At 44.3% G+C, this 23,418-nt stretch overlaps 1 protein-coding gene across 3 annotated transcripts in view; it reads left to right on the forward strand.

Moving 5' to 3' along the window:
• HECW2 (HECT, C2 and WW domain containing E3 ubiquitin protein ligase 2) overlaps positions 1-23,418 on the forward strand; it is a 646,010-nt gene that overhangs the window by 492,380 nt on the left and 130,212 nt on the right. For all 3 annotated transcript variants that reach the window (XM_029606070.1, XM_029606068.1, XM_029606069.1), the window contains exon 5: positions 11,903-11,978. In XM_029606070.1, coding sequence (XP_029461930.1) covers positions 11,903-11,978 — 76 coding nt within the window. The remainder of the gene's footprint in view (positions 1-11,902; positions 11,979-23,418) is intronic.

The following is a 23,418-nucleotide window of genomic DNA, read 5'->3' on the forward strand; positions in this document are numbered from 1 at the left end:
AAATTCAAGGGGTCATGATATGAAGCTGGAGAGAGGAGGAGCATAGAAAATAGGAGCACATAGTTCTTTACCGAGAGAGTGGAGGTTGCCTGGAATAGCCTATCAGTGATAGAAGCTAGTACTGTAACAGTATTTAAGCATGCTTGTAATGGTTAGAGAGGACAGTGGTGAGAAGACATGGGGTAGGAGAAGCCTGGATGTTGGTTTAAGTATGGGAGCTTGTATGCTCTTTTATCCAGAATATCAGTGAACCACAGAAGGAAGACAATAAAAGTGGATGAAGAGCAGTATCCTGCAGGCAGAGGCGTATATTGCTAACAGCTTGGATAGATCCTTAGCTTGAGCAATGTAAACTGGAACAACCTGGTAGACTAAATGAACCAACTGATGCTTATCTGCTGTTTCTGTGAAATATTTATATGAATGTCAGTGAAAGTGAATTTTCATAGGTTACTCTTTTCAGGATACCATTTTGAGCACAAAATCATTTCAGTACAGTTTTCTTGTTTATAAATAATTTCTATAATGCAGACATCTGTATGAATAGAGTAGCATATACATGCCGTCTCACAGATAGTACTGCAATTTAGTTTGATAGTGGCCTCAGCTCGCTCATCCCTTTGCTTCTTCTTGGTTATAATCCAAGATTTTCAGCAGTAGTTAGAGAACAGAGGCGTTTATCATTACTCTATCAGCAGGATTGCTCCACTTTTTTGGCATTGGGCAGCAAAACTTGGGCAGGTTGTTATTACTCACGTACCTGATCGGACCAGACAGATTTATTACTGTGCCACATGGTGATGGGAGTCTCCCGATTATTTTCAGATGTGACCTGTAGATTTCTCCAAGAAGTATAAGAGAAACCTGGAGCTAGAAGTTCTTCATTTCCCTCCTGTCCCAGTTTGGGCACATGGCAGCTGCTAACATTGTGTAGCTGAAGCTCTAATCTTTTCCCCAGTTAGCCTAGAGCAGAAGCCCCCAAATATGATCCTTGACATCTGCAAACCAGTCTGGTTTTCAAGCTATCCACAATGAATATGCAAGAAATGTAGTATGCAGATGTTTATTTCATCATATTCATTGTGGAAATACTGGAAACCGGACAGGTTTGCAGTCTTTCAAGACTGCATTTGGGGACCTCTGGCCTTCAGCTTCATGGTCAGATGCAAATTGTGTTGCATTCCATTGACCAACACTGGTTCCCTCAGTTTCTCTGCCTTTCGCTTAGAGAGTCACACTGAACCTGAACTTGAATCAAATGCCATACTGAATTTGATCCATTATCGGAAAGTCTCTGTTGAATATGAACCAAAACAGACCTTGAAAAGGAAACTCAGGTTACTGATTCATAATAAGTGCTTAACTAAAAAATAACGAGATAGTTCAAGCCCTGGGGTTGCTTTTCAGAAGAAACAGAATGAACACATAAACCAATATCTAGGGGAACGTATATTTTAAGGTGAATTTTAAAAGCGATACATGTGCCAAAAGTGGGAGATGCACATGCATGTATCGCCTATTTGCAGCCAGACGTTTTTATAAACTGGCCACTTTCTCAGCATTTAGACAGGTTAATCCACAACCAGTGGGTTATGCATCTTGTTATAAGCGCGACCTCCGGCAGCTGTAGGGACCGAGGGCTTGGGGTCTTCGGATCCCGTTACGACTCGAGGGCACAATGGCCTTCGGGTCCTGTTTAGGAGTATGACCTCCGGCAGCTGTTACACTTCGAGCACGGAGGCGCGGTCATCTCTAAAGCTGGTGATGTGAGCCCTTGGGCCAGGGCATGACCCAGGGAGGAGCTCCAAGCCATACACGCTGTGAGCTGATGGGTAACGAAAGCAGGACAAGGCTGAAGCAAAGACTAGGTTACAAAATCTGACCCTCAACCGGACCTGCATGCCCCAGGATAACCAACAACGCAATGTTGATTGATGAACAGTCCTCCGACCGTTCCAAGCCCTTTCGGACCTGCCGCTGGGTACGGCAATGGGCGGCAGGCCGGACAGAGGACGAGGGCAGACAGAGAGAACACAGAAGACTTTGGACAAAGACTGAAGCAAGAACGTTGAAGACGAGGACGCTGTAGACAAGGACTGAAATGAGGATGCTGTAGACGAAGGCTGGAGTAAGACATCATAGACGAGGACTGAAGCAAGAGACCACAGACGAGGACTGGAACGAAGACATCATGGACGAGAGCTGAAGTGAGACATCGTAGATGAGAGCTGAAGGAGACATCGTAGATGAGGGCTGAAGCGAGACACTGTAGATAAGAGCTGAAGCAGGATCAAGAGCTGGGGCGAGTCTGCGACGCAGCGCCCCCTATACAGTCCACCCGCAGGACTGGTCGCAGACCACGCTGGGCTCGAGGCAGTACTCCAGGAGGAATAGTGGAAGCTGATTCCGGAACATGACTAAGCAACTGCAGAGACCTGCACTGGGGCGCGCCCTACACAGCCCCCCCACGGGACTGGTCGTGGACCACGCCAGACTCAGGGCAAGTTCAAACAGAGACTTGACATGGACATCACACAGGTTGCAATAGGATCTGAAGACTGGGACAACTCTGAAGCAGGATTCGATTCTCAAGGATTAAAAACAACAGACTGAAGCAGGAGGTCTTCCAGTGGGTTGCGCTGCAGAGATGAGGATGGCTTTGTACCATGAGGCGCCCTACACAGTCCACCCGTGGGACTGGTCACGGACCACGACAGCGGTACGCCAGGAAGGTGGACATTTGGGAACCAAGGCATGGAGGCAGAGACGAAGGCAAGGACATCAGGACATCAGGCACTGGGGACACGAAGACACCTGGACGAAGAACATCTGGAACATAGGAGACAAGTGAAGTCCTGGACGACGGACATCTGGAACATGGAGACAAGTGAAGACCTGGACGACGGACATCTGGAACATGGAGATGAAGCCGTCAAAGAAGAGGAAGGCCACGGAGGACCTGGACCAGTCAGAAGACACAGATAACTGTGGAACCTGATCCGAAGGCAACAAGAGACTGAAAAAGAATCCCTTTTATAGGGCTGAAGCAGGAAGTCATCATCAGAAGGAGCCAGCAGCACTTCCTGTGGCTGGCCCTTGGAATGGAGTGAAGAGGCGCACGCCGGCGCCTAAGGAAGGCTGAAGCAGGACCACGGTCAGCGGCATCCCCCTGCTCGCTGACACAGATGCAGGGAAAGGCAGGCTGGCTGCAGGCACCAGCAGGGACAGCCTCCCTGCCAGTCAAAGACCCCGGCAGTGGCGAGGACGGCTCCCTGCCATCTGAGGACCCCCGGAGGAGTGTCGGGGAGCCAGAGTGGCATCAGCCGCAAGGGGAGGCTCCCAGGTGTTCAGCCCTGCCGCGCAGGGCCGAAGATGGGTGCAGCCCCGGCCGTGGAGGATGGAGTCGGTGGCGTCCGAGGCAGGAGGCGGCGGTTTTGGTGGATTCAGCAACATTTTGACTAGGTCCTGTTCTCAGACTTCTCTGATACCCCGCATGGTAGGTTGCGGCGGCATTCACATGCCTCCTTCTGTGCAAGTCTGCCATGAAACAGTGACTGATGTTGGTTTGCACCTGCGTCTCCAGATTGGGCGTCCATCTGGATTGGGCATCCAAATTTGGGCATCTGTAGTGCATGTGTTCCTCGGATTCTAGTGCCTAAGCCTTTCATCATAAGAGAGTATGTGCTTATGAGACATCCTATCTCAAATATAGGTGTCCCATACCTGACACCCTAATTTTGGGTGTCCTGTTTTTTGAGCATCCTGTCCGGGCTTGCCTTGTACAAGATGCACAGTTGGACGAACAATTGCCAGATGCTTGTTTGTAAGCGTGCTGCTAGTAGATGTCTTATCCATGGTGCTGGTAGCAAGAATCCTAAGCACCTTGCGATTTGCACTGCTTGCCATATTCGGGCATCACAATAGGGCATCCCGTCTAATCTTGTCAGCACTGCCTTAGGCTCAGGGAGAGTTGTCTCCCATGGATTTGGCTGAGCCCGGCCCTTTCCAGCAGGATCCGGAGGGGGATCTGTCAGAAGTTTTGCCTGATTTTGAGTCTCCCCTAACTGGAATTTCAGCAGGGGAAGACTTCTCAGTGGATAACTCTCAGACATCCCTTAGTTTTTGGAATGGATACTTTTGCCTTTTTTCTTGGATGGAATTTTTTCAACGGCTGCAGTCCCTTCTAATGTTCGGCGGAACCAACCAAACCTGAAAGTTCAGGAGCGCAGGCTGCAAGTCTGGTGCCATGGTTAAGCGACAAGAGTACAACACAGCCTACTGTAGGTTCCACTGATTGGGCCCTCTCTGGCTGGGATGATGAGGGCAATCCTTACTCCTAGGAGGATAGATAACTTTCTCCGGTTTTGGAGTCATATAGATAGGTCACCGACTCTGATCTCTCAGACACTGATGATGCTGGGAATGCCGATTGTTTCCATCTCGGAGCCAAAGAAGAATCCCATTTTAGTGCCTTCATTGTCCTTGAATGGGACTCTCCAGAAACTAATTTTAAAGGGGGATGAGCCTTACCCTCTGGATCCGACAGTAAGAGAGAACAGTGTGTTTTTCAAAAGTGGATGCGCTGGTGTGTGCAGTCTCCAAGCGGATGACCTTTCCTACAGAAGGGGGAGCAGCATCAGAGAATGTGCAGGATAGGAGAGTTAAGGCTATCTTTATGCATGCTTTGAGGCAGTGACAATGAATTGCAGTTAGCCTCTTGCTGCTCCCTGGTGGCTTGCTTTTGTCTCAGGACGTTGATGAGACTGGTTTGAATACCAGGGCAGTGATGGAACTGGCTGCTGTCTTTTTGGTGGATGTGGGCTTTGACTTGGTCCATATCTCTGCCAGAGGGGTGGCTTTGGGGTTAGCGGCCACACGTTAGCTGTGGCTGAGATTGGTCAGCTACTACAAATTCAAAGTCTAATCTATGAAATTACCCTTAAAGGATCACTCTTGTTCTGGGAGTGAGTTTGAGTAAATGCCGATAGGTGGAGTGAGTCCCAAGTTCCCAATTTACCAGAGGATTAAAGGCAAACACCGCACTCTTTCAGCACGAAGGGCCATGCTAGAGGTTGTAAACATTTCCGATCTTACAGAGAAGCACCTTTTTAACCCAGATAGCCCAGATGGGGGTCATAGGCTCAGGTGGCAATGCTCCCCAACGCCCTCAATGAAGGTGTGCTGCCCCATCTCCTAGAACTGGAGATAGGAGTTCACTTGTCTCCTCTTATCGGGGGTGGGTCAAGATCACGTCAGACTAGTGAGTTCTGGAGGTGATAAGGAACAGCCATGCTTTGGAGTTCTGTGTTCCTCAGGAAGACTTCATGCTGTCTCCCTTCAACTCTCCGGAAATGAGGCTGGCAGTGGAGGTTACATTGTCAAGGCCCCTGAGCTGGTGGCCATGGTTCCAGTGCTTAAGTCACAAGAAAGTATGGGCCATTATTCCATTTATTTCGTTTAACCCAAGAAGGAGGTTTTCCTGGTCCTAAAAGAAGTCAAGAGTCATTGCTAGTGGCTCATCTATGCATGGAAACCTTATGCTTAGTAATAATGGCATTACAGTCAGGAGAGTTTCTTATGTCTCTGGATTTGTCAGAGATATATCTACATATTCCCATTCGGATGGCGCATCATCACTGCTGCGGTTTGATGTTTTGGGGCGACATTATCAGTGTCTGAATGCTACCTTTTGGGTTGGCCACAGCAAAATATGTATCCACCTATGTTCCTTGCATATAAAAACTCTGAGTAATCCCCACCCCGAGTCGGACGGTCTACTACCTCCAAAACAAAAAAGAATAGATCCGATATGGTATGTGCAAATTGTGACCAATGTTCCACAAGGGGAGCATTTTCACGAGAGTGTTTAATATTAGACCGATGCTCTATGATTCTAGTCTTTATCATCCGTGATGTTTTCCCTATGTACAATCTAGGACATGGACTTTGAATTACATATACTACGCCTTGCATAATGCAGTCAGACAAACCTCTCAGATAGTAAATTTTATCTTGCATGGGATGTTTAAAGTTAGACATAGTGTCAGTGAATGAACAAACTGTACATTGTCCACATGGACTATGAAAGCTAACCAAAGATTAGTCAGGATTTACATGATTAAAGTCAGAATGTGTTAACATATCTTTTAAATTCATGCCCCTCCGATAGGTGAATCTTAAGGGGCCTTGAAAGATCCTGTTCAAGGAAATTGCGAACTATATCTGTTACAGATCTACTTAAAGTAGAAAACGGAAGGATACAATTGGTCATGACATCCACAGACTGATTTTGGGGTATAAATAATAATTTCCTATTCACATTTACTCAGATTACTCAGAGTTTTTAATACACAAGGAACAAAGGTGGATACATATTTTGGATACAATCTCACCTAAAGGACTCAAAGAACTGGAATGGCATTTGTTTACTTAGATTTTTGAATGGCCTCTTAAGGCTGCATTTTGATTGATTCCTAGGTCTGTGATTTGATTGGTGCAACTGTTTCGCACCTTTTTCAGTTGTGTTTAAAACCCCGGTACACCATTTTACTATGCGCTCCCTGTCAAATCTAATCTTGAAGTATACCGGTATGTCTGTATTCTTTGAAATTTCTATTATGTTTTTATGTCAGTCTGTTTGCCTATTTTACATAGTCCATGTTTCAATATGTTTATTTACAGATTTGTTCTGAATCCTATGTCCCTCCCAACGCAGCCTCGGTGAAACACGGGTCCGTGTCGGGAGACCCGATTTAACTTGAATCATTATAACAGTGGAGTTGCCGCTTGGATATGAATGATGAATTGATGAAATAAAAACACATTGGAAGTTGTATGGACTATAAAATATTTTCTGCACTTATCGTGTTCTGTATTGTTAGCAAGACTAAACAGAAATTTCAGAAAGTTGTAATACTGAGTACAAAGCAATATAAATCAACCATGTTGGAAATATGCCAAAGAACTGTTCATGTTTAAATGATCTGTTCAGTGTTGCTAATTATTAGTTTTCCTAGTTTTACGAAATCAGGAGAAATATATAAATCTTGATAAGGTAATTCACCTAATCTCAGTGATACTTGGTTGATCATTTACTGTCCTTTCCTTCCTCTTTACAATGGATTTGGTTGCTTCTTCTCTTGTTGACATGCCTCTAATTGTGCAGTTAAACAATACAAATAAAGGAAGTGTTTAGGGTTGACCCAATGGCTTGATTCCAGTGCTGTGCATTGTCATGCAGAAGAACCTTGGTTCAGTTCCAGGGCTTGGGTTTTCCAGTATTTGAATTGGCCAGAGCCGGGGATGCTGCAGAGACAACCTTTAAAGTCTCTGGGAGGACGGGAGTCATGGCCATTGTGGAACAACAATGTCTAATGACCAGTTGTATAAATCATGATTTTGCGGGTTTATGAAGGAGTCCTGGTGCATGGTGCCTGACCGAGGATACTGAAGCAAGTTGGGAATGGATGTAAAACTTGGGGGGGGGGGGGGGGGAAATTCTGGGTAATTGCAAATGAGGGCTCATGGTACCAAATTCCAGTCCTGGTTCCGATTGACCTGGAAGCCCAAAGGAGCAGGAGGAAGCTGCCAGGTCAAAAAAAGAAAAGCATTTCAGTACTTTAAAAAATTTGTATTTTGTTTCATGCCTGCTTAATAATTCTTATAGCTGACGCTAGTTCAACAGATTTATTTATTTATTTATTTATTTCGGATTTTTATATACCGACATTCTCAACACAAGCATCGAATCAGGTCGGTTTACATATAACAAAACTTTCGCACAAAAGGCGTTACATGGAACAGTGTTTCTTAACATATAACGTATAACATCTAGCAGATAACCTATAACATATAGTTATTAATAATAAATTAAATATTACATAGATAATAATAGTAGTAACTCGTCCACAGGACATAAGTAAATGTTTGGTATGTTTATAGCGAGAATAAATATCTAGAAAAAATTAAAGGGTAGACTAAATTGTGGTATGAGAGTATATAGACCATGTTGATGTGCAAAATATGCGAGAAATGCATGAGTTAAGGATGACTGATGAATCAGAGAAGTCTTAAACAGGTGAGAGGATCAGATCTGACGTGGTTGGGTCTTGAAGGTGGTATAGGTGAAACTAGGATCTGGTGTTTGGGCTATTTTTCTTTTTGGCCAGTGTCTAAGTAGACTTGTGGTTCTGTATATGTTTGCCTGAAAAGCCACGTTTTTAGATTTTTCTTAAAAGTTAGATGGCAGGTCTCTTGGCGTAGATCTGGCGGTAGTGAGTTCCAGAGTGTGGGTCCGGCTGTTGAGAGTGCTCGTTTTGTTAATGTGGTTTTGATCGGGGGAGCATATAAGGAACCTTTGTAGTTGTGCCTGATGGGTCTTTGAGAAGTGTGGAGGCGGAGATCCGAATTTAGATTTAGGTGGGCGATGCCCATTATATCCTTGTGGATCATTGATAGTGTTTTGTAGGTGATTCTAGCTTTTATAGGAAGCCAGTGTAGGCTGTGAAGAATAGGTGTTATGTGGGCTCTTTTATTAGTGTTGGTGAGTAGCCTTGCTGCTGCATTCTGCACCATCTGTAATGGTCTGGTGGATAAAGCTGGGAGACCTAGCAGTAGTGAGTTGCAGTAGTCCAGCTTAGACAGAATTAAAGACTGGACTACTAGCCGGAAGTCACTGAAGTGAAGAAGAGGTTTGAGATTTTTCAGCACTTGGAGTTTGAAATAGCATTCTTTAGTTGTGTTGGTTATGAAGGATTTTAGGTTAAATTTGTTGTCGAGACGCACCCCCAGGTCTCTGACGGAGGTGGATAGGTTAGTGTTTGGATATGAGAATTGAGTTACGCTTTGAAAGTTGGTAGGGGTGTGATTTTCGTCTGGTGAGATGATGAGGATTTCTGTCTTGTTTGGATTAAGTATGAGGTTCAAGCTGGATAGGAGAGAGTTGATGGTTTGGAGGCAGATATTCCAATGCGCCCAAGTTTTTTGTAGTGATTCTGTGATGGGCATGAGAATCTGAATGTCATCAGCGAAAATATAATATTTTAGCTTGAGGTTAGAGAGTAAGTGGCAGAGTGGAAGCAAGTAAATATTAAATAGCGTAGGAGAGAGAGATGATCCTTGTGGTACTCCTCAAGTTGATTTGATAGGATGCGATTCTTCATTGTTGATTTTTACTTTGTAGAATCTGTTCTCCAGGAACGATTGGAACCAGCTATGTGCTTCTCCTTGAATTCCTATGTCGGATAGCCGCTCGAGTAGTATGGTATGGTTGACTGTGTCAAATGCGGCGGATAGGTCAAGAAGAGCGAGGAGGTGGGGTTGTTTTTTTTCGAGATTAAGAAGTATGGTGTCAGATAACGATGTTAGGAGTGCTTCCGTGTTTTGAGCTTTCCTGAAGCCGAATTGGAAAGGGGAGAGAATGTTGTTATCCTCCAGGTATTCCGACAGTTGTTTGTTGACGAATCTTTCCATAACTCTTGAGATAAGGGGAAGGTTAGCGATAGGGCGAAAATTTGCAGGGTCATCCGTTGAAAGGTTTGGTTTTTTTAGTAACGGTTTCAAAACTGCTATTTTGAGTTGGTCTGGGACCTTTCCTTGTATTAAGGAGCAGTTGATGATGGCTGATATGGGTTTAGAAATGGTGTTAGGGGTCGCTAGGAGAAGATTGGAGGGTATGGTATCCAGAGGATGGGAAGATGGTTTGAGCTTCTTGAGAATAAGTTCGATTTCCAACGATGAAGGTGTTTCGAACGATGATAGGCTGAATTCTTTGTTATATGGTGAGGTTGACGGCTGTAGTACTGTTGTTTGTTGGGTAAGGATAGGCTTGAGGAGGTTGGTGATCTTTTTGTCAAAGTAGATTGCTAGTTCCTCCGCTTTGTTGGCTGCTAGTTCATCTGGAATGCTAGGTGGAGTGGGTTTTGTTAGGGAAGATACAAATGAGAATAGAGCCTTTGAGTCCAGTGCAAAGTTGTGGATTTTTTTTGCAAAGAAGTCTTTTTTGACTTTTAGGATGGCTAATCTGTATGTGTTGAGATGGGATTTATAATTTAGCGTTGTGATGGTGGAAGGAGATTTGCGCCAGCTGTTTTCTTTTTTCCGTAGTTCTTGTATGAGGGTTTTGAGTGTTGGAGTGTACCACGGTTGTCTTTTTGCTTGGGGTGGTTTTAAGGATTTGGTGGTAGAGGGACAGGTAAGATCGGCGATCTTGTTTGTAATATTGAGCCAGGAGGTAATAGCTGAGGATGCGTCTGTTAAATCCAGTCGGTCGAGTTCTGTGGAAAGTAAATTACTAAGATTGTCTATGGGGCAGGGTTTCCTGTAACGTATAGTGGTTGCTGGAAATATGGGACGAGGCTGGTCTGTAATTTGAAGTTCTGCCGAGATGACGTGATGGTCCGACCATGGGACTGGGACGCAGTTAGAGATATTGGTTGGTGTTATGCCATTGTTGAGAAAGATCAGGTCGAGGGTTTGTCCCGCTTTGTGCGTGGGATCTTTGACTATCTGGTTGAAGCCTAAGTGGTTGAGAGCTGAGAGAAGGATGTCACAGTTATGAGTTAGCGGTGTGTTGTTAACATGTAAGTTGAAGTCTCCCATCAAAATAGCTGGTTTGTCCTGTTTGCAATGTTTTGTTGTGAACTCAATTAGAGGTGAAGGGTCTGTGTCTAAAGTTCCAGGTGGTGAGTAGATTAGAGCTATTTGTAGATGGTCCGAATTGAAGAAGGCAATTTCAGTCTTGTTTATTGTGGTAGATAATTGGAGTGAGAGCCCTAGGCCCTTTTTTGTGGCTAGAAGGATCCCTCCACCCCTTTTTTTAATTCTAGGGATTGAATGAACATCATAAAGATGGTTGGGTAGCTGGTTTAATAGGACTGTGTCTGTGGGTTTCAGCCATGTTTCTGTGATGGCGCAAATATCAGGGTTGTTGTCTGTCAGATGGTCGTTGAGGAGGTGTAGTTTTTTTGTGATCGATTGGGCGTTGAATAGTGTGAGCGTGAATAATGTTAATCCTAGCGTTTGGGTCATGGGGGAGATCATGATTGGAATCAATCTCTGATGTCGTATGCCTAGAATCCTGGGTTTATTGGGTTTGGGTTTAGGAGTGTAATGGATAGTTGGTATAGGTATAGGGAGCATGATAAGGTGGTGGTGTGTTGAATTATATCCTTACTTGGAATCCGAAGATGTATTAGCTTGCTCCACCCTGCTTTTGAAATGATCAATATAAAGTGTCTTATTATTTCAATTGTCTTATGTGAATTGGAGCTGAACAAGGTGGCTCTTGTATGCCAAACAGTTTACTGAACCTATGGGGCTAATTTTCAAACTGTCCGCATTGGGGCATAGACTATGAGTACTCTTTTAACTGTGGGCTTTGCAGCAATTTTCAAAGCGAACCTATGCCTGCGGTTTTGCTCCGAAAATTATCACAGGCACTGAGTATGCACAATCACTTACACCTACATTTTCTGTAGCAAGATCGTCACTGGAAAAGTGCATGCAAAGATTTGAAGATGTAATCCCTCTGCGTGCTTTTCCTCCACCAAGCTGAACAAGTGTAGCTAAAAGTTAGCATGTTGCTCTACACTGCACAGTCTTTCAGCCACTTTGAAGGGGTACGGTTTTCAGGCAGCCAATTAGCACAGATAAAATGCTTTTTCCCCCAAATAAATCACTTTGAAAATTTCTCTCACTTGACCTGAACCAGAACCAAACCGGAACAACTTCAGTCATGGCTGAACTCGAACTGGAATCGAACAAAAATCTGTAACAGTTTGACCCCCTGCTTTGACTAATATCTGGTCAGCATAGCTTTTATTCTTTTGTACTGCACAATCTGCCATCAAAGCAAAATATCCTACCCTCAGCCATGATTCAATTGATTTTGCTTTTCCTGCAGATGGGGGCAGATGGCATGGATGAAGATCCTTCTGCTGCACATCAGTGTCGAAAACTAGTGAGCTTTACGTTATCAGGTAAGCTTTTTTGTTTGGTTGGTTGGTTAGTTGGATATTATTATTTCAAATCCACAATTTTCGGGACATCCAGGATTTCACAAGTATATGGGGCCTTAACAAACCCCTTTACAATAGAAGCATCTGTTGAATATGGACTGCAGTCTTCTAAGACCTATTTTGTGGAACTATTTGCAGTATGATGAGCATATTTTATATGGCATGCTTAATGTTAAGAAGCCCATGCCAGAGGAGATGGAGCTGCTGTGGGGACTGCGAACATGTGCTGGTTCACAGGTCCTAGCACTCACGGATGAACTCCAGATGCTGCTGCTTGGTGGTAAAACCTGGCTACCACCCTACCTTGAAGCTCATCCTCTACACAAGAGGCAGCTAGAGGGAGGGAGGAAAGGAGGAAGTGGTGTCAAATGGCTGAAGGAGCTGCAGAGAGGAGGAGGGAGCAGAACGGAGGAGTTAATACATGATCAGTTTTTTAAAATCTTTATTTATTTATGAGAATGAACAGCACAGAATAATTGCAAACACAAACATTTGACAACTTAATACAAAGTGACAATCAGACAAGTTACCAGAAAAGATACTGGTACACAATTTCTTGCTGAAACTACAATTAAGACATTACATACCAAAAATATAAGTCCCTCAGGTCGCAAACACATGTGCACGAATCATCCCCATAATTTTCTAGTGTATGAAATAATCATCAGTCACTTATCTCTCATAACCTCCATACAACATTCACCCCAATTCACCCATCCATTCCTACCAGGAGGGATCAGTCCCAGAATGGTCTGCAAATAAAGAAGTGAACCATGCATTCCCGCCCTATAGCAGAAAGGCAGATTACCAGGTACTGGAACATCCACACATGTCTAAAGAGCATTGAATCTGGGAGGGTAACTTCGTATAGGTTTCGGACCATAGATGAATATAATCTTTATGTGTTGTTTTATGCAGAAATAAAGCATCCAATCTCTCAATTTGCAACCATTCTGCCAACTTTCTATACCACATTAGGACTGAAGGCCCTTGAGGTTTAACCCATGTGGACAGATTACATGCCTTAGCCAGTAGTACCAAAATACATATATATTTAGTCTGATATTTGGAAATACCAGGGAAAGCCCGCACCGACCCTTACAATAACAGCTCATCGCATTAAGGAGGTTTACATTGAATCACTGTTTCAATCATTGTTGGGACTGCTTTCGAAAAGAGAAAGAGCACTGGACAATGAACGAAATTAAGCATAAATGAACCTTTCTGAATATGACATTTAACACACATATCTATTTGTAAAATTCTCATTTTGTATGCTTTAACCGCATCTAAATATTTCATGTGTAACAATTTATATTGTAACTCATGTAGTTTGACATCAACAGAAGTTGTATACGTGATGATAAAATAAACACACATTTGTGCCTCGTCTACATTGGTGCCAATTACATGAGACCAAGATTGGGCAAGCAAGGTGAACAAAGACTTATTCTCATCTTGAAATCAATCTATTATTGCATTTGTTTAATTTCCTTAATATGGTAATAAAGGAATCTTGTGCACACACAGCTAAGGACTGAACCAATATTTTTGTGATATAGTGTCTGAGCTGCAAGTACATTAAAAAATGTCATCTATTGAAAGAGTAGCGGGAAACTAATTGTTCAAAAGAAAACAAGCACTTTTGTTCTGTACAATAAACAGCTGCAATATTTATCAATCCAGTCTGTTTCCAACTCTGGAATACTAGGTTATGTAGGCCAGGAGAAAAATCAGGATTGCCCACTACCGTATTTTTCACTCCATAAGATGCACCTGACCATAAGACGCACCTAGGATTCAGAGGGAGAAAATTAAAAAAAAAAAAAAATTGTGCTAAACTGGCTCTGTCCCAGGGGCGTCTGTGCAAATTAGGGGAGTGCATAACATTTTTTTTCTCCCCATTTTGTTTTCGGTTCTGGGGAGGGCCATTTCGGTCCATTCCCCAGATCAGAAAACTTTTGTCTTTCTAATTGTGTGGGGACCCCCCCCCCCCAAAAAAAAAACCCATCCCAACCCTTTAAATTAATTAACAACCCCCACCCTCCTGACTCCCCCAAGACCTGCCAAATTAATTAAATACAACCCCCCACCCTCCTGACCCTCCAAGAACTGCCAAATTAATTAAATACAAACCCCCACCCTCCTGACCCCTCCCCAAGATCTTCCAAATTAATTTACTACAAACCCCCACCCTCCTGACCCCCCAAGACCTGCCAAAAGTCCCAGGTGGTCCAGCGGGGGTCCAGGAGCGATCTCCTGGACTTGGGCCGTCGGCTGCCAGCAATCAAAATGGCGCCGACGGCCCTTTGCACTTACTATGTCACAGGGGCTACTGCTGGCATTGGTCGACCCCAGTGACATAGTAAGGGCAAAGGGCCGTCGGCGCCATTTTGATTGCTGGCATTGGTCGACCCCAGTGACATAGTAAGGGCAAAGGGCCGTCGGCGCCATTTTGATTGCTGGCAGCTGACGGCCCAAGTCCAGGAGATCGCTCCCGGACCGCTCCTGGACCCCTGCTGGACCACCAGGGACTTATGGCAGGTCTTGGGGGGGTCAGGAGGGTGGGGGGTTATAGTAAATTAATTTGGAAGGTCTGGAGGGGGGGGGGGTCAGGAGGGGGCGGGGGTTTTGTTAGATTTTTAACTTTTTTTTATATTCGCTCCATAAGACACACAGACATTTCCCCCCCACTTTTGGGGGAAAAAAGTGCACCTTATGGATCGAAAAATACGGTAATTCGATCAGTTCCATGGCAAAGGGATTAAGGCCCCTAGCTTCACACACATAACACCATGCTAGAAGCACAGGCTTGATTAGCACATGTTTAGCAATGATTCAGGGGAGAGCGGAGTCTGTAAAATGCAGCAAATTAATAATTGAGAAGGGATGGGAAATATCCTCTATTAGATTAGGAACTTCAAATTTGTACTGCTTCCTACACCATTCCCAGCAAAAACGCTTCTGGCACGCAGCATTATAACACGTGAAGTGTGGAAGTTTCAGTCCCCCAAATTTCTTGGAATGCATAAGAATGGAATAACTAATGTTCTGAACTTTCTCCTCCATATAAAATATACCAAGATAGAGCATAGCGCATCCACATCCTTATTAGTCAACCAAATAGGAAGCATTTGCAGTTTATATAGTAATTTAGGCAAAAGAGACATTTTAAAAAGGGCGCAGCATCTGAACAGAGATAGAGAAAGATCCTTCTGAAGATAGAGTTGTTCTGCAAAGGATAGCAGTAATTTGTCAGCTGTCAAACCTGCTGACAGGTTTGACAGCTGACGCTCAATTTTGCCGGTGTCGGTTCTCAAACCCGCTGACAGCCTCGGGTTCGGAAAACGGACGCCGGCATAATTGAGCGTCTGTCTTCCGACCCACGGGCCGATTAAAAAATTTTTTTTATTATTATTATTTTTATTTCTGGGGCCTCTGACTTAATATCGCTATGATATTAAGTCGGAGGGTGTACAGAAAAGCAGTTTTTTCTGCTTTTCTGTACACTTCCCCAGCGCCGGCAGAAATTAACGCCAGCCTTTGGGCAGATGTTAATTTTTGAAAGTAAAAGGTGCGGCTTTGCTGCACATTTTGCTTTCTGGATCACACGGGAATAACTAATAGGGCCATCAACATGCATTTGCATGTTGCGGGCGCTATTAGTTTGCGGGGGGGGGGGTTGGCCGCGCATTTTCGAAGCGCTATTACCCCTTACTGAATAAGGGGTAAAGGTAGCGCGTCAAATGCGCGGCCAAACCCAGGCTAACTGTATCGGCTAACTGTATCGGCTAACTGTATCGGCCCGAAAGATAGCAAAGTATCTGAAAAAGCTAATCAGACATGATATGGCCATGGCACCTTAATAATTGAAATTTTATCTCTTCCCAACTCTTTCCCAGATGAGCAATAAAAAAAATTGGTCTATTATTGGTTTCTTTATTAATTGGGCATTGATATCTTCTCTGTTGAATAAGATTCTCTCATGGGCAGGTTCTAGGCTAGGGGACCTTACGCCTGTATGATAATTATTTTAGTATGTTACAACCTCTCTTTCTGTTATATGCACTTCCATGGTAGGACTTAGTTTTTTTACCTGGAATGTTTGTGGGATTGACTCTGTTAAACACTACAAGGTTCTGCAAGCACTACGCAGGCAACATGTGGAAATTGCTATGTTACAAGAGACTATATTCTCTGATACTGAACACCTTAAATTACAAAAGCAGTGGGTGGGAAAGGTTTTCTCTGCTTCTTCTAGTTCACAAAAAGCAGGAGTAGCCATATTATTTCACAAATCTAGTTCATTTACAGTACAGACTTCCCTTGTTGATTCCGAATGTAGATATATTTTTTTCATAATTGAAGCTTTTGGTAAAAAGCTCATTCTGGGGATTATTTACACTCCAAATGTTTATTCGCAGGCCTTTTTCAACTCTATTCTCATTATCCTCCTCTCCTATTCCCACTTGCCGATTCTTCTTGGTGGGGACTTTAATGTTGTTTATGACATGACTATTGATAGGCAACCACTGAGACCTGTCTCCTGGATGGATGGTGCTCATTTGGACTTGATAGATGTTTGGAGGGTTCTCCATCCCCTGGAGGAGGACTTTACTCATGTCTCGAGAGCCCACAGTTTCAAATCATGCTTGGACTATCTGTTGGTAAGTCGGGCTTACTTTTCCAAGGTGGATGGGTCAGAGATTGGTCCCTGTGCAATCCCTATCACGCTCCTGTATGGGTGGACATTGGTGGTCTCTCCCTGTTCTTGCCTGGTCCGAGTTAGAGATTTCTGACTTTTCTTTACTATGATACTCAATTTCAGGAATATTTACATGGGAAATGGATGTAATATGCTCCCTTTAATCAATGTCACCAGAATTAGCCAGTTCTCTATTGGGAAACTGCTAAAGCAGTACTTCAAGGGGAGGTGATTGCTTATCTTGCTAAGCAGAAAAAAGAGCTTGGCAGTGAAATACTGCATTTAGAAAAGCAATTAGCTATCGTGAAAACGAAGGGATTGTCAGAGTCCCTCTGCCATGGCCCACACTCATTCTATGCGACGCAAAGTGCTCTTAATGAGACTCTAGGGACTTTCGAATGGGATGTCAAAGGGGCGTCTTCCTTTGGTATACTCCTTCAGGACAACCTGCTGCAGCGACCCGCTGCTAGTGTCTGATCCCTTAGGATAAGGCGTTGGGAGCCGGAAGTTATTTCAGTGGGCAGGATCTACAACCCAGTAGCAACATTCATTTGCTATTGCACAGTCCTGGTAAATGGAAGGCAAAATAGCGTAAGCAAACAGCTCTGCTCCCTTGAAGCTGATAGTGACAGCAACTTTGTTCTCTCGATGCTGGCGTCGGGTCCTTCAGGATAAGGTGTCAGGTACCAGAAGTGACATCAGTGGACACGATCAACAACTCAATAGCAGCAGTCACCTTTGCACAGTCCTGGTAAATGGAAAGCAGATAGCATGAGCAAACAGCTCTGTTCTGCTCCCTTCTTCTAAGATGTGATGATATAAAAGGTCTTCTTGATACTATAGCCTGAAGGTAGTATTGTGAATGTACATAGAAGGGCTGGGAAACTAAAGGCCATTAACATTTAGCACATGTGCTAACACCTTTTAGCATTTTGCGCTAAATAGCGATTTTTGCACTACAGAGCAAGTTTTCAAAGAATTAGGTGCCTTTTATACCATTAAAAATAGTTAACCTTCCTAAGTCAGTCATACATATTCTGGTAAGTGGATTTTTAGCCACCTGTACTTTCTTAATACAAGCAGTTTTGGCTGCATAAAAACAGGGGTAAAGGCCTATTTGGAAAATGTGGGACAGATCAAACTAATGATGGTCTGGAAAGCCTATGGGTTTTTCCACAGTATTCAACTACACTGGTAGCTTTCCTTTCATTCTGGCCCCCCTCAAAAGTACCCACACAAATTTTTGCCTGCTTTTTTGTTTGGATTTTTTTTTAAGGCAAAACATACATAGTTTTCAATATCAAAAACTATGTATTTAGTTGCCTTCCCCAGCCTAACTCTGCCCCAGGAACAAGGATAAAAGTTTGTTATTGACACATCTATGATCGCCGATCGCCTTTGCCCTCACTATGACTGCGATCGGCGCCATTTTGAGACTCAAAATCGCCGTCCCGCCAATACTCAAAATGGCGCCGATCGCCTTTGCCCTCACTATGATGGTGATCGGCGCCATTTTGAGTATTGGCGGGGCGGCGATTTTGAGTCTCAAAATGGCGCCGATCGCTGTCATAGTGAGGGCAAAGGCGATCGGCGCCATTTTGAGTATTGGGATCGGACGGACGGTGTGAAAGGAGGTCGCTCCCGGACCCCCGCTGGACTTTTGGCAAGTCTTGTGGGGGTCAGGAGGCCCCCCCAAGCTGGCCAAAAGTCCCTGTGGGTCCAACGGGGGTCCCGGAGCGACCTGCCGTCCGACGCCAGGACTCAAAATGGCGCCGATAGCCTTTGCCCATACTATGTCACAGGGGCTTCCGGTGCCATTGGTCAGCCCCTGTCACATGGTAGGAGCACAAGATGGCGCCGATGGCCATGTGACAGGGGCTAACCAATGGCACCGTAGCCCCTGTGACAAAGGCTATCGGCGCCATTATGAAACTAGCATGAGGGTCTGAGTGAGTTCCTGGACCCCACCGCTGGACCACCAGGGAGTTTTGGTAAGTCTTGGGGGGGTCAGGAGGGTGGGGGGGGGGTTTAAATTTTTATTTAGGCCGAATAAAACAGAAATCTGTTTAATACGTGGGGAGTCGCGATGCGTTTTGCCTCTCCACGTATTTAATAGATAGCAAAAAATAAGTTGCGGATTACAAATACGTGGAAAACGGATGCACACCTCTAGCAGTTAGTGCCTGTGGTAAGGTGGATACTTCACACACGAAAGTGCATTCTACAGCTAGAAAAAGTAGCCCTCTGGAAATACAGAGGCATGTTAAAGAGAACACCAGTGATAAGGTTGCTAGGATTCTGGGAGTTGTAGTCTCCGAGATCAGGAGAGTAGGGAGAGAGGATCCACCTCTCTCCCTACTCTCCTGACCAGTCTCCTTTCAACTCCACCACCCTCCACTAACTCTCCCCTCCCGCTCTAGGTTCAACTACTTCTACTCTATCCCAAAGTTTGACCCCTCTCTCAGTACTGCCCCTCACACAGGCTCACTCTGTCCTTCTTTCTTGCACACACACAAACACAGGCTCCTCTCTCTCTCTCATGCACATATACACTCCCTCATACAGGCTTCCTTTCTCTCTCTCTCTCGCACGCACACACACACACACACACACAAAAACACAGGTTCCTCTCTCTCTCTCATGCACATATAAACTCCCTCATACAGGCTTCCTTTCTCTCTCTCACATGCACACACATACACACACCCTCATCTAGGCTCCCTCTCTCTCACTCCCTTACACTGTCTCACATTTCTAGGGAAAATCTGCTCAAAATATTTAAAACACTGCGGGGCAGATTTTAAAAGCCCTGGGCGCCGGCACGCCTATTTTGCATAGGCTGCTGGCGCGCGCAAAGCCCCGGGATGCGCGTAAATCCCGGGGCTTTGCTTGGGAGGCGTGTCGGGGGCGGCGCAGCATTTGGGGGTGTTCCAGGGGCGGGGGCCATGGGCTTGGCACCGGCCCGGGGACGTAGCCGAGGCCTCCGAACCAGCCCCCGGGCCAGCGAATGGTGCGCCAGCAGCTGGCCAGTGCGCGCAAGTTACGCCTGCCTCGGGCAGGCGTAACTTTCTGAACAAAGGTGGGGGGGGATTTAGTTAGGGAGGGGAAGGTGGGGGGGGGGCCGGAAAATAAGTTCCGTCCCAGGCTGCTCCGATTTCGGAGCGGCCTCAGAGGGAATGGAGGCAGGCTGCTCAGCTCGGCGCGCGCAGGTTGCACAATTGTGCACCCCGTGTACGCGCCGACCCTGTATTTTATAACATGCACGCGGCAGCACGCGCATGCTATAAAATTGGGCGTAGATTTGTTGGCGCCGGGTTCGCAAACAAATCTATGCCAGCACATAACTTTAAAAATCTACCCCTGCATCTTTAAGTAATAACTTTTTTCTGTATTACATTTTAAATTAGTTACTTAAAGACTGTCATGTATATTGTTTTATTTTGACCAATATACAGTATGCAGAATTTTGCAGAATTTAAAGTTTTTGTGCACAGAATTTTACTTAGTGTTTGGGTACTGCCTGGATTGGCCACTGTTGGAAACAGGATGCTGGGCTTGATGAACCCTTGGTCTGACCCAGTATGGCAACTTATGTTCTTAAAGAGTGAGACAGCAGAGGAGAGCATGAAACCATTGCATCCATGGATTTTTAGGCCCAGGACCTTGCAAATGGAGAAAGAAGTAGTCTACTAGTGTTGTTTGAGTTCAGAAGCTATTATGTCCTTATGCAAGGATTGAAAAGATGGCATCAGTTCTCTAACAGACAGGTTTTATATCCTACCTGGTCTTATCAAGCTCCTGAGTTTATTATATTTTCTTGCCTCTAGAACTTTTCAAAACTCTCCCAGGTCAATAATCAGTAAGCCAGTGAGCAGGAAAATTATACGGATAAAGTTACCAGATAAACGTTCAGCTAAATATACCCAGATAAAGCTACCTGAATAACTTTAGGCCAGGTATTTTTCCAACCAGACATATCTGGCTACATTTAGCCGAGTAGTGCTGGATATTAACACTCACCTGCTAAAATTTAACGATGCCCCATAATGCCTCCATCACTGCCTCTTTTAGTCTTGCTAAATTATGTATGTGTAATAAGTTACCCGCACAAAATATAGCCAGATATCAGGGAACAATATTCAAATCTTGGATTGTGTCACGGTAAGTTAAAAAGTTACCCAGATAAACCCTTTGAATATTGACCTCTCTACCTGTAGTTTGCAGAATCTGACAAAGTTCCTTTTCCAGATGTTTTGCCCAGTTACTACAAGCCTTGCATATCCTAATCAAACAACCTCAGGTGGAATATCCGTGCGATAACCATTACATGGGTGCAGTCGATTATACACATATTGTGCTAGTGTTATCACTTGAAATGAGGGGACCTTACTAACAGAAAGTCCTATTATCCCATGAATGTGCAGGTGGTACATGACGCAAACATGCCAGGTATACAGGGTCTTGCCATGATTCCTTTTTCCTGTGTCACTCCACCCTCTTTGAAATGTTTGAGGAGGGCCATTATGTCAGAGGCACGACTGTTGGGTGAGTACCGCCCTTTAGGCCAACACACTCCACACACAGTGCCTCTCCAACACATGCCAAGTCTACCTCAAAATAGGTCAGAAATGTAAAGATGGGTAATAATACCCCCTCCCCCTTTGCAAGGGTAGCTACTTATCACTGATATCCATTAAGCACTTCCTTGCACCCTCATGGGCAAATGACCATGAAGACAGGGCTAGCTGGAAACACCCACAGTACATCTGCTTCACACATTTGGAGTGTTAAAGAAATCATGTTAGATGCTTGGATTACTCCAGCTGTGCCTTACAGTAATCCCTTAAAAAATGGCTATATATAGGAGCTGCCCCAGTGAGGAGATAGCATACTTAGAGGCTCACCCCCAAGGTGGTGGTAGAGCCTGGTGGGGCAGAGAGAGAATGAAAGCTGTGGAAGGGGATCAATCCAAGAGGAGGCAGAGAGAAAGGTGAGGGCTTTGTGGGAGGAGTGGGGACAGCGAGATAATTAAGAGGAAGGGGGTCAAGACTAGAGTGCAAGAGTGAGAAAGCTGAGAGAGTCTTGCATGGGGGGGGGGGGGGTGAGGGAGCTAGAATTTAAAGGGAGGGGTTGAGCCTAGGGAGCAGAGAGAGAGAAAGCAAGGAGGAAAAGAAAAAGATGGGGGGAGGTGCCCAAAGTGAGGGTTTGACATGAGTGGGGAGGAAGAGATCAGGCCTAGGAAGGGGTTCAAGACAAAAAGAGACAAGAAGTTGGAGAGGGTTGAACCAGGAGGAAGGAGAGAATGATTTGGAAGAGAGGGGCCAGATCATATGAAGGAAAAATGTACATCTTTGAGTAAAGAACTTTTTTCTGTATTGCAATATAAATCAATTATTACTCAAAGACAGTACTTGTAATGTTCTTTATGCAAAGTTTGCAGAATTTTACTGAATTTTAAATATAGTATGCAGAATTTGTATTTTTTTTTGCACTGAATTCCCCCAGGAGTAAATTGCTTTTCACCCATGTAAATCGCTTTTAAAATTGTCCTCTACGTGATTAAGCCATTTAGGACTATTTTCACTTGGTCTCTAGTGACTTTGCCCTTTAGTGCAGATATGAAGGGACGACACTCCAAAACTGAAATAACACTAGCACTGAATTGCGTCAAATCACTGTCAGTTTGTGCCTTCTGAGGCTCCTGTAGCACGATCCCTTGCAAGTGGTAACAGATTTACAAGGAAAAATAGAATCCTAGGGATTATAGATTCACTGTTAACTTGCTTGGTTTTCAAGCATTTATTGAATATGTTGTTGAGCACATTGACCTTTTTCATGCTTCTAAGGAAACTGAAATATAAATCCCCGACGAGACACTGGGAAGGAGTTTATTAGGTCATGACACAACAATAGTAATGTAAAATGACTGAAAGTTTGAGGTCGGCTTTCTCATTTTCTTAAATACCGAGGCTCAAACAGTTCCCACATTTTCTTTCTGTTTTTCATGTTCTCTATTAAAGAGTGACTCAGAGTCCTGGAGCCGTGCCACCGAGTCTGAGCCGCAGCAGTGTGGGGAGATGCTTTACAACACCTGCCTGCTCTCATGGCATTCTCTTGTGTACGATCTAAAAAGTGTAGCATGTTTTTAAAAGCCCTGAAATAAAGTGATTTAGGATTGTGGTTCGACACACAATTTTGGAAAGTGTGAATTTATATATGAAATTACATGTGGCAGACAGTTATGCTTTGTGTCTCCATCCAAACATGCACTTTCTTGTATCTGATTGTAAAAAAGAACAGTTTGAAATATCAGGTATTCCCTAAACTACAGACCACTGAATCAAAAGGAACATGGATCATCAACCATCCCCTGGCAAGTCAAGATAGGAATCTTGCATAAGGAGAAGTTTCTGTGCTCATTAATGTCAATAAGAAAACCATAGAAGGTAATATCTTTAAATTTGGAGTAAGGGGAAAGCTCAAATAGGAGTTAAAGGCTTTGGAGGCAGATTTTTCTAGAAAGTGGAGTGCCTAAATTTAGTGATCATAGACCAGGATTTATCATTTTGCTATAAATTTCTCATGAATAGCGCCTGTGATTAAAAAAAAAAAGGGGTGTGGTTAGAGAAATGTTTACTACTTTACATAGATATGTGTGTTAATATCACAGGTGCAATACATGTTTTACTTTGCAAG

This window comes from Rhinatrema bivittatum, chromosome 6, assembly GCF_901001135.1.
Source record: "Rhinatrema bivittatum chromosome 6, aRhiBiv1.1, whole genome shotgun sequence".
Classification (NCBI taxonomy): domain Eukaryota; kingdom Metazoa; phylum Chordata; class Amphibia; order Gymnophiona; family Rhinatrematidae; genus Rhinatrema; species Rhinatrema bivittatum.